Source organism: Phyllostomus discolor, chromosome 7 (assembly GCF_004126475.2).
Source record: "Phyllostomus discolor isolate MPI-MPIP mPhyDis1 chromosome 7, mPhyDis1.pri.v3, whole genome shotgun sequence".
NCBI classification, from domain to species: Eukaryota; Metazoa; Chordata; class Mammalia; order Chiroptera; family Phyllostomidae; genus Phyllostomus; species Phyllostomus discolor.
Window position 1 is genome coordinate 112001899 of NC_040909.2, and position 12134 is coordinate 112014032.

A 12134-nucleotide genomic window follows, 5' to 3' on the forward strand; every position below is an offset into this window, starting at 1 on the left:
TCCCAGGCAAAGGAAGAGATCTAGTGTCCACTTTGACTTACTAAATTTGTACTGAGTGCCTGCAATATGCCAGCCACGCAGCTGAGCTCTAAGACACAGTACCTGTCCATTAAAAGGCTCAATTTCTACTAGAGGAGAAGCATGAAAATATGTTACTGCAATTTGAGATAGTAAGTGCTATGATAAAGGCACACATAGCATTCTAGGAGAGCACTGAGAATGGGCACCTAACCCAACTTACAGGTGGTTACAAAAACTTCTCAACCAGAACTGCCTCTACACCAAGGGGACAAAGGGCCAGAAAGGTGAGCTACAAAAGCAACGTGCTGGTGGTGACAGGTGTGTCAGTATGTCTCTGGTTTTTCAATTAACCTATGATATTACCCTCTTTATTGCTAAAGAACTTAAAAATAGTGATTGTACATTAAAAAACTCAGTTTTATGCCACAGATATAGAACTATCACTTAATTTTTTAAGTTCATATTAGAGAGAGAAACATCCATTTGTTGTTCCACTTAGTTAAGCATGCATGTCTGATTCTTTTTTTTTTAACAATTTCATTTATTTAGTTTTAAAGAGAGGGGTGAGAAAGGAGAAAGAGCGGGGGAGAAACATCAATGTGAAAGAGAAATATCAATCAGTTGCTCCTGGTATGTGCCCTGAGTGGGCACTGGGACCGAACCTGCAACCTAGACATGTGCTCTGACTGGGAATCAAACCAGTGACCTTTCATTTTGCAGCAGGATGCTCAACCAACTGAGCTGCATGGGTCAGGGCTTTTGGTTGATTCTTGTACGTGCCCTGACCGGGGATAGAGCCCACAACCTTGGTGTATCAGGACAATGCTCTAACCAACTGAGCTACCTGGCCAGGGTCAGGGCTATTTTTTTTTTTTTTTTTAAATAAAGATGTAGCTTAGCTTGAATTATGGCACTTGTCTGTTAAAGACATTGTTGTCTAACTCACTGGAAGGCACACAAATTTGGAAACATAATTCTAAGGCAGAAATGAGCCAACATTTATTAAGCACTCACTGTATGATAGGCATTGAAATAATTCATGTCTTATGGACACTCTTAAAAGAAAATTCTAGTGCTTGTCATATAAAACTTCACATACAGTTTGGCATAAGTTATACGTGAAAAAAGCTTGATATGTTACATCAAGACAACAGTTAGCATTTTTTACTCAATTTAGTATCCCCTCAGAAAAGGTCTATTTATACCACATGTTTGGCATGTTACCAAAAATGTATTTTTTTTTGCTATTACTGGTGAGATTATCAAAATAATTATTTAGTGAGCCTGGTTTATAACTATGGAACATAAGGCTTATGAAATAAAAAGAAACTTGTGAAGTTATATGGTTTTAATTTTGAGAGTGAAGGGATAGAATTTAGACAGAATCAGAATTGATTTTTGCCCTAATTGTTCTGCCCTACTATGCCATCAGCCCGGCTCACTGTCACCTGTCCTAAAAATCTCAGCGTCAGATACTTTCCCTAGTAAGCTTTCTGTGACTCCCTGAGTCCAGCAGAGATGCCCACCCTGGTCCTTCCCTGGTAGCCCGTGCTTCTCTCACCACTGCACTGAGCACACTGCTGAGACTGCCTTGCCGATCACTTGTCTGTCCCGCCCAGAGCCCTGTAGGCTGCTTTGGCCACAGCTGGATTCTCAGGATTTAGCCTGGCCCTTGGTAGCTGCTCAATAAGTATTTATTGAATAAATATACATTTCCAGTCTTTTCTCTGTGGAGACACACACACCACTTTAGATTAAATCGTACTGTTTTCTAGTAGCTAGATTTTTTAAAAAAATCAGTTAAGATGAATATCTTTCCCATTATTCATTATTTTCTTGTAGCATAATTTTTAGTGGCTGCACAGTGTTCTATTGCATAGATGTATCATAATTAAGTATCCAGTGTCTTGTTGTTGAATATCTGGCTTCTTTCCAATTTTTTACAATTCACAGTTTGATTACATCACTGCAGCCATCTCTTTGCCTATTACTATAACCAGTACTAGTTGAAGACATGAGTTTTAGCAACAGAAAGACTTGGTTCAAATTCTAGCTCTACCATTGAATTAGCTATATGATGTCAGGAGTGTAACTTTTCTGTGCCTTAGCTGCTGCTTCTGTAAAATGGTGAGAATAACAGCTTTGCTTTCAGGATTTTCTAAAATATATATTTTATTGAATATGCTATTATAGTTGTCACATTTTTTCCCCTTTATCCCCCTCTGCCCTGTACCATCCCTCCCTCCAGAATTCCTGCCCACCTTAGTTCATGTCCATGGGTCGTACATATAAGTTCTTTGGCTTCTCCATTTCCCCCTGTCCAGTTTATGCCTACCATTTATGCTTCTTATTCCCTGTACCTTTTCCCTCATTCTCCCTCCTCCCCATCCCCGCTGATAACCCTTCATGTGATCTCCATTTCTGGGATTCTGTTTCTGTACTAGTTGTTTACTTTGTTTTTGTTTTTGGTTGTGGTTGATAGTGGTGAGTTTGTTGTCATTTTACTGTTCATATTTTTTATCATTTTCTTTTTCTTAGATAAGTCCCTTCAATATTTCATATATTAAGGGCTTGGTGATGATGAACTCCTTTAACTTGACCTTATCTGGGAAGCACTTTATCTGCCCTCCTATTCTAAAGATGGCTTTGCTGGATAGAGTAATATCGGATGTAGGTCCTTGCCTTTCATGACTTTGAATACTTCTTTCCAACCCCTTCTTGCCTGAAAGGTTTCTTTTGAGAAATCAGCTGATCATCTTATGGGCTCTCTCCTTTTCTCTTACTGTTTTTAAGATTCTCTCCTTATTTTTAATCTTGGGTAATGCAATTATGATGTGCCTTGGTGTGTACTTCCTTGGGCCCAACTTCTTTGGGACTCTCTGAGCTTCCTGGACTTCCTTCCTGGAAGTCTATTTCCTTTGCCAGATTAGGAAAGTTCTCCATTATTTTTTCAAATAAGTATTCAATTTCTTGCTCATCCTCTTCTCCTACTGGCAACCCTATGATTCAGATGTTGGAACATTTAAAGATGTCCTGGAGGTTTCTAAGCCTCTCCTCATTTTTTTTGAATTCTTGTTTCTTCATTCTGTTCTGGTTGAAAGTTTATTTCTTCCTCTGGTCCAAACTGTGGATTTGAGTCCCAGTTTCCTTCCTTTCACTGTTGGTTCCCTGTACATTTTCCTATATTTCACTTTTCATAGCTTTTACTTCTTCCTCTATTTTGTGACCATATTCAACCATTTCTGTGAGCATCCTGATTACCAGTGTTTTAAACTGTGCATCTGATAGGTTGGCTGTCTCTCCATTGATTAGTTGTATTTTTTCTGGAGCTTTTTTCTGGGGTGCTGTACGTGTGGGAGGCATCCAAGAGGGAAGAGTGCCGCTTCCTTGGCTCTCAGCTGGCTTTCATTCACTTCCCCCTGCTACCACCCACAAGCAAGTTGGGCCCTTCTGGTGCTGATTCCCAAGTGGGTGAGCTTGTGTACATTCTGGGACCCTGTGGGTCTCTCCAAGGAACACTCCTGTGAAGCTGTGAGTTTCTCCTGCCACTGTAACCCCCACAGGTTTTTACAGCCAGAGGTTTTGAGGCTTTATTTCCCCATACTGGAACCCGAGGTTGCATGGTCAGTCTCACTGTCCAGCTGTTCCACCTGGTTTATCCGCATGCAAATGTGGGACTGCTGGGTCTGCTAGTGGCCACCTTACCATGCATCCTCTCTGCCCCAGTTGCCCATCTCCACCCCTCCTACCAGTTTGGATGAACATTTCTTCTTTAACTCCTTGGTTGTAAGACTTCCATATAGTTTGATTTTCTGGCAGTTCTGATTATTTTTTGTTTTTACATTTAAAGTTATCCTTCTTTTGGTTGTGCAAGGAGGCAAAATGTATCTACCTATGCTTCCATTTTGGCCAGATTCACAGGATTCTTATGAAGAATAAGTTAGTTATTACATGAAAAGCATTAAGACAATATCTGGCAGATAGCAAACACTTAAGAAGAGTAAAACATATAAAAGTGAGCTCACTAAGATGTCGCTAGGTGGAATGCTCAAGACCCAATCCAAGTACCATCCCGTCTGTGGATACTTCCCTGACCTGCCACCTTCCCTGCATCACTCCCTCCTCTGCGGGGACACCAAGTTAGAAAATAGATCATAATCAATACTACTTATCTTTATGGATCTCCCCTTCCCTGAGGGAGGGCCATGCACTGTATTCACCTTTCTATTCCTACAATCTAGCATTGTGGCTGGCATATTAGATACCTGTTAAATGCTTATTGGTATACAAATTTACTTTATAGCATGATTTTTAATAGTCACCTAGTATTACATTTCCTCCATTCTAGGACACAGAAAAGATATCTAAATGAAGACTAAAGCAGCCTTGAAGAAGGAACAGCTACAAAACTAAGGGTTGACTGAGTATGTGTCTTTGATTTACAAAATACTTACCTTGGAAGATTTATCTCATTACCTCTAGTCTTAGCAGGGTGGGGCTTACTCATATTCATATAAGCTTGAACATACTTCTACCCACTCATGATAATTGCCTATTCTGGAAAACAGACACTGCTTCCTTTCTAATTCTCAAAAAATTATTTTAATATTACTTATCTTGTGACAAATTTTGAAAAACTTATCTCAAAATATCTTTTTTCTGGGAAAAGTTCTAAGTTGTGAATAGCACAAAAACTATTGATAATAGAAAAGGGTAGAAAACTATTTTGTGGTATGTTGGAGAAAGTTTAGAACGCGATTTTATTGATCAACTGCTAACTATACAGAATATACATGTTGCAGGGTATTCATACTGCATAATGCAGGCTTACATTATAAGCCAATTGAAAGCATTATCCCCTGAAATTCCAGCTTTATTTTTAGTCCCTACTTTTATAATGGGATGAGACAGGCCGCTTGCAAGGACATGAGCCTGCTACCCCTGGGAACGTTTAAGCAGAGACTGGATGCTTACTCTTAGGTGTTCCTAGAGAACATTCCTATGTAAACAACATACAAGTTTAGGTTGTATAACCTAGAAAGTCCTTTTCTCCTTTTCAATGCAAAGATTCTGTATGATTTCATTAAGCACTTAAACCTGAAAACAAACTGCTTTTGAACCTAACCACTTGTTCTTTCACTTATTTATTTTGCTATAAATTCGGCTATTTTTTTCTAATAGAAAAGCCTCTCTCAGTTCTATTGGTTTACTTATCTATAATCCACTATCTTTGATTACTATTGTGGTACATATGGTTGGGAATTCTTGTAAAGAGATCTTGGTTAAAGTACTGAATATGGATACCTTCAGGGGGAAAATGTATGTAGTATATTTACAGATAAGTGATATGCCAAAATATAGTTAAGACTTTTCAGGAAGATTCTCATTAGATCATAATATATGGGACTGCCCTGAAAGACCTATACTATAATCTAGGACTCACTCTTATTCTTCATTGTATAATAATAATAATAATAATAATAATAGAAAATAGAAAAATAAACATCTCAAAATTTTCATATTGGTATGAAGGTGGCAAAATTGGGATACTTTCTACATAAAGTTACAATTATAATCTGATATATTAATGGATCTCTTCCTCAAAAAGAGGTGACTTTCTCCCACTCTCAATAAAATACCTTATATTTTTGTACTTCTTGCCAAAAGAGCACCCCGTTTTCCAGTAAATCTCCTTTTAGAGCCACAAACCGTTGAAATTGTCTTGCAGTAACTGGATTCAATAATGCTTTACGAAAAGCAATGATTTCACTAGATGAAGATATCCACTTACTCTCCACAGGCTGTCCAAAACAGAGAGTACAGAGAGTTAGCTGTGTTCTCAAAAGTAAATAAAGTTATTTACTAGACTAAAAAGTCACCAACTTCTGTCTCCTTTACTTTTGGCTGCCGAAATGTATGGCTGGATACAACAGAATTTGGGAATCTTTTTCCCTCTGTCCCTCTCCCCTTTGTCTCCTTTCCTTTCTTATGGTGCCATTTTGTTCAGAGGCAGAAAGAAAAAGAAATGATTGAAGATTTATAACATATGACTACACTGTTTGAGAATGTTAACAATTATTACTGCTTGAGACTATGGTGAAAAACCACGTTAGTGCATAGTATGAGTTTGCTTAAACGGAACAAAGTAATCAAAATCATATGATTATATATTGTTATGTTATTACTTATTCTGTGGTTTCATATAGTATATGTCATAGATTAGTATGTAATTCTCCTGCCTTTTAAAAACTAAAAACAATTAAACACTTAAGATATTTTTCAAATTTTTTAGAAAAAAATGACCAATTCCATTAATTTAAATAGGAAATTTACTGTGGAACCTCACTATAATTCTATCCTGGACAGATCATGTCTTTTGGTGATATATCTTTATATTATTTTAATAGCAAATTACTATTAAGAATTACTAATAAGAAGAAATAATTACTAATATACTGTTTAAATAATACATGTCCTCTGGCTGAGGATTCACCTTACCTCCTTCAGAGAAGCCTGGAGGAGCCAGGGCGTTTTAGCAATGACTAAAGGTATTACTTACTTTATATCTTCATAATTTTAAGATGTCTACTTCTTTTAGATCACATATTCATTCTCCTTTAGCTTCCCAGATGGCAAAAACAGACTTTACTGAATTTACTGAGTAGATTTTTCTTTACTGGATAAATGTTACTGAAGTTCCCCAAATCTGAGTTTAGCCTACAACCACGCATCGTTCCAAGGCAACGTTTCAGATGAACTTAGGAATTGCAGGAACAGTCAAACAAACCACACGATAAACACCCATTCCCGATAGTGCATGAAGTACGTTTCTTGAAACAAATCAAATGTGACCATCAAAATGAGTATTACGTAAAACGTGCCATGAGAACACAAGGGAAGGCGCAAGGAATTCCGCCTGGGGAAGGAGAAGCTCCACAGAGAACGGCCTTCCGGGCGACATCCGCGCAGGACGCTGAACATGGGAGGCAGCCCCCCGCAGGGCAGATGAATGCTGGGCCCTTTGCCAGACGAGGCACTAGCTGCCTGTCGCTGTTTTGGGGAGGCACGTGCTGTGGTCTCTGGACAAGGAGTCAGGACCCTCGCCACGTGGTCCGTATTAGTATTACAGCCTTATAAATAGTAACGACTATGTATTAGACTGAGGTGTTTGTTTAAAACCCACTCAGCAAATGATGTTTTAAGACCTGCTTCTTAAGGTATTAAAACTTGGCAGTTTAACTAAAACCTGTAATTTTACTAAAAAAAATAACATAATACGTAATGCACAATACTATGAAATATAAGTCCATTGTATTTAGTATTTCAATACAAACATAGAAAAAGACAAATATAAGAACAGTTATTCCTTTCAAGAGAAAAATACACAAAAAGAGGAGCCTACAATACATATATTCCTTTAATAGACAAATAAAATTTTATCTTTGTTTGCAGTGGGTCAGCTGGGTCTAATTTGATATGTCATCAAGACCTGAAGAAGGATAAATACCCATAAATTTGTAGGCTCAAAAAGAAAACTGTGTTTATCATGCTTGTTAAGAAGCAAAATAGGCAATTTCTTGTAAGATATTATAGTGGTTTAAATAATCACCAAAGTGATGGTTACCTTAATGCTGTTAAAGCTAAAATGCAATTCTAAACAAAGGGGGACAGGCAGCTGATTTAGCCTGCTGACTCTGCCGCATGCTTCTCACTCATTTTGCGTAACCCACTCTCAATAATAAACAAGCTACCATGTGCTGGAATGAAGAGCTTATCTCAATAAGCCCGTTGCACGTAAAATAAATAAAATACATATTTAATGTCCAATCAGACACTTCTGGAGTTGAGCAGGGGAGGCCCTGTTTAAGAAGGCTCTGGTCAAATCACATTTTCCACTGGATTCTACCAGCTGATTAGGAGAGCAGTGTTGGCATTCAGTTGGTGGCTTAGGACACAGTGTTTACAATGAGGGTTTTTGGATGAGAAGGAGAATAATACTTTGACAGAGTAGAACTTACAGGAAGAAGAATATAACAAAGAGTTACTTGCCTTCCAAATCCCAATTTTCCCTTCATGTTTCAGTAGTAAGAACTCTTCAGCTATGTCTCTCAGCTGTACCTAAAAGCAAAACCAATTATTTTATGTCAATTATTAAAATGTCTAAAGTTTTGAAATCCTTTACTAATTTGGAAGCTTTAAAAAAAAATGAAGTAAAGGTCAGCACAGATAAGAGATAATGCAGTTCGGCAGAAAAAGGACCCGACTGAGAAGTGGAAGTGCTGCCCAGATCCCGGGTGAGTCGCTCCAGTTCTCCGTTCTCAACGGTTTCCTCCTCTGCAAAGACAGAGGTAACACTGGCCACCTGCATTGCCCCAAACACCGGTGAGAGTTCCACTTTGGGCCACATGGAACCAAAGAGACAGTTAGGATTTCCCAGATCTTCATGCTATATTCTAGCCCCAGCTGATTTCAGAGAGTACCAAAGTTCTCCAACTGAGGCAGAAAATACAGTAGACATTTCTTGAGGTTATTGGTGATTAACACTATTTCCCCTTTCTTGGGAACCACTCCTGCCAAACCTGTACCATGGAGCCAACCGCTCTTCCACAGATAGATCCATGGTGATGTGGAGGGCCAGGGGCCTGAGTCACTTCCGCTGAGTCTTTCCCACAGCCACAGTCCAGACAAAAATCAGCGAATTCTTCCTGCACGGTTCCCACAGCTGCCCTGGCCCCTGGTACTTCTAAAGCTTGAATATCAACTCTGTGCCTAAGTGTGTGACATGCTCCAGCACCACTGTATAGTAAATTCTCTCCCTTCTCTTTTGTCTTTGGCTTAAGGTTGCCAAAATCAGTTTATGTTGTTGGCCACCTGAAGAATGCTAAGTCAGGAAATGGCTGTAAGTTACAATAAAATTATTGTGCTAAACATAGTGAAAAAAGGTGGTCAATAATATTAGTAAACTAAACATCTTTACACTTGGCTTTGGTTAGAGAATAGGGTTTAGCCTGAAGAAAGGAATGAGGAGCCCTGACCAGTGTGGCTCAGTGGGTTGGGTGTCACTCCACAAAGCAAAAGAGGTCATCGGTTTGATTCCTGGTCAGGGCACATGCCTGGATTGTGGGTCTAGTCCCCAGTAGGGTGCACATGCCAGAGGCAACCAATTGATGTTTCTCTGTCTCTCTTTCTCCTTCCCTTCCCCTAGCTCTACAAATAAATAAAATCTGTTTTTAGAAAAAGAAAGGCATAAGGAAATTTGAATTGTTCCAACACTTATTTCCAGAAGCTTTTTGCCTAAAACAAGCTAGCTCTTATCCATACTATAAATTCTATGTTCCCAAGTATCCTGTACTTCCCATAACTTAAGATGCTCAGAAGACTCAGGATATTTCCAGATAACTAAGCCTCAAAGTGTTTGATAAACTTTTTTGATTCTTCCTGATCATTACTACTGGCATGTACTTTGCATACTAACATCCAAAATTACAATACATGCTCTCTGTCCCTTGTAAAAATCAGGTTTTCCTGTTTTTAGGTATAAAAATGACATTCTAAATTATAAAAGTAATACATGCTTCTTATTTAAAAAAAAAAGCAATAAACCACTCCACTTTACAAAGTAAAGTAAAAATCCTTTTCACTCCCCAAACCTATTCCCAGGAGGCAGATCCCCTTCGATCTTTTTTCATAGACATAAAGGTAGAAGGATGGACAGATAGATAGAGATAAAAACATAAAAAGAGACACATATATAGATGTAAATACATAATGGGGTTGTCTTCCATATATTGTTCTGTATCCTGCTTGTTTCACTCAACAAATAATATCTTTCATGTCAACACATGTGGAAATCTCCATTTATATTTTAATCTCACTTTATATGGAAATCTGCATAGTTTTCCTTGGTATTAAATGACCATAATTCATTTAGGTATTGTCCCTTGAATATCCTTGCCCATTTATGTGAGGACTTAATAATAATAATAATAATAATAATAATATAAAACCAACTACATTAATAGGTAATATTTGCATGTTTGCTGTGTGCCAGGCACCATGCTAAGAATCTAAACATCTACCATTTCATTTCATCTTCACAACAATGTTGTGAAGCAATTACTCTTATTAACCCCATTTTTAAAATAAATAAACTAAGGTTATAAAACTTAGACTTGTACAATTAACGTATAGAAGTGCTGAGGTTAAAACCTGGGAAGTCTGATTGTATGCTGTTAACCATGATGCCACAGAAATACGATGGCCAGCTGGGCCAGCCGGTGTGCACACCTGGAGTTCTGAGAGGCATGGTTAGTTACCACGCAAAGACCGTAGTGCTAAAATATACCTTTATCTTTTGACGTGCTGCAAACTGTTCACTTGCAAGAAACAATGGCAACCACACGTTTTCTAGCCTATCTAGGACACGCTTCTGAACTTCAAGTAGAACAGGTGCATCAAGCTGCTCATGGAGAATCCTTCCCCAGCCACCACTCATATTCATTATCTAATAAAATAAAATAAAACAAAAAATACAAACTTCTGTTTTGGTAAAGAAACATGAATAGTCATTCATTTATTCACTCACCCCCAGCTATGTGTTGAGCACCTGGTAGATGCCACAATTTTCATTTTCTGTAAGATCATCTGGCTCTATTGTGTACAGTAAAGAAAAATAACTTCTGTCCTGGCTGGTGTAGCTCAGTGGATTGAGTGCGGGCTGCGAACCAGGTATCACAAGTTTGATTCCCAGTCAGGGCACATGCCTAGGTTGCAGACCACGGCCCCCAGCAACCGCATATTGATGTTTCTCTCTCTCTCTCTTTCTCCTTCCCTTCCCTCTCTAAAAATAAATAAATATTAAAAAAATCTTTAAAAAAAAGAAAAATAACTTCTCTAACACTAAAGAGAGAATTGCAGTTTATGTGAGGGTTGTTTCAAAAACCACAGGGATTTTTAGCCTGTGAGACTAGAAGCAATGCCATTTTTTCCCCCATGGCCTCAGTATCTTCAACTAAAATGAGGACATCAGTATATTAGTTCCCTAAATTCTCTTCTAGGTCTAATAATCTACAAATCTGTGATTCTAGTCAAAGTGACAGGTTTGAGAAATCATTTCCTTTTCTTAATGAGGAAAATGAAGCTTAGTATAGAGACAACCTTGACTCGGATATCATAAATACGGGGCGGGCGATGGCGGGACGCTGCTGCTGGCAGCGATGGGCGGCTGTTCCAACAACCGCTAAGAAGGAAGCAGAGGCAGCAAGAAGCAGAGGAAGGCCGGGTTACACAGGCAATGGTCTCTGCCTTGCACAGGCAGCAACTTTTACAAAACACAATTTCTTTGTGGCCCAAATCTTTCTTTTGCATAATTATTGGCTTTGACAAGCTACTAATGGCTATTTCCTTCTAGAGATCATTCTGTTTTCTCCCTGTTTCTGTGTACCCTCCAGACTTTTGGACTGCTCATTGGAAGAAAACACCTTTTTCTTAGCTCTCCTTAGATTAATCGAATCCTACTAGTATACTGTTTTAATGAAAACAAAAGAGAAACCCTCTTAGCCATCCTTTAATAGTAATCAAATAACATTAACAATGATACTGTTTTTGTATTAAAAAGGAAAATAGAAAAAGAGAAAAAAAAGAAAAACAGACTACTTTGTTAACCTAAGAGCAAATTGGCCACACAACTGCTAGCATGGTCTATATAAAATGTAATGTGATTTGAATACCCTTAAGTATAAAATATAAGTAAATAAAAGTAAAGACAAAGATGAGGAAGAAGGATTATTGGGAGGACTCCTCTGGAGTAAGCACACTCATGTTATGATAGCACCGGGGAACTTCTCCCACTGAGTTTTAAATGCTCAGCATGTTACGCTGTGGGGGGGTTCACACAGGAACATCCGGTATCACTAAGCCTCACACACTGCAGCGCAGGCCAAGCAGCAAACAAATGCTTTGCATGCGTTCACTTCAGGCTTGTGCTCAGTGAGACACCCAACCTCTGCTGCTGACACACCCCAGATTGTATCTCAGGGAACCAATGGCAAAGTATTTTTGTCAAGGTTGCTTAATCTTACTTCTGGTCCCTCTTACTCCCAAGGACTTCTGCT

General features: G+C 38.5%; 1 protein-coding gene across 6 annotated transcripts in view; it reads right to left on the reverse strand.

Annotated features, from left to right (window-relative positions):
• Positions 1-12134, reverse strand: part of RGS22 (regulator of G protein signaling 22) — a 120074-nt gene that overhangs the window by 16249 nt on the left and 91691 nt on the right. For all 6 annotated transcript variants that reach the window (XR_004904395.1, XR_004904394.1, XM_036031301.1 and 3 more), the window contains exons 19-21: positions 10367-10525; positions 8071-8139; positions 5661-5822 (exon numbers count right to left, since the gene is read on the reverse strand). Coding sequence is in view for 4 of the 6 variants with exons in the window: in XM_036031301.1 (XP_035887194.1) it covers positions 5661-5822; positions 8071-8139; positions 10367-10525 (390 nt within the window). In the remaining 2 variants the exon portion in view is untranslated. The remainder of the gene's footprint in view (positions 1-5660; positions 5823-8070; positions 8140-10366; positions 10526-12134) is intronic.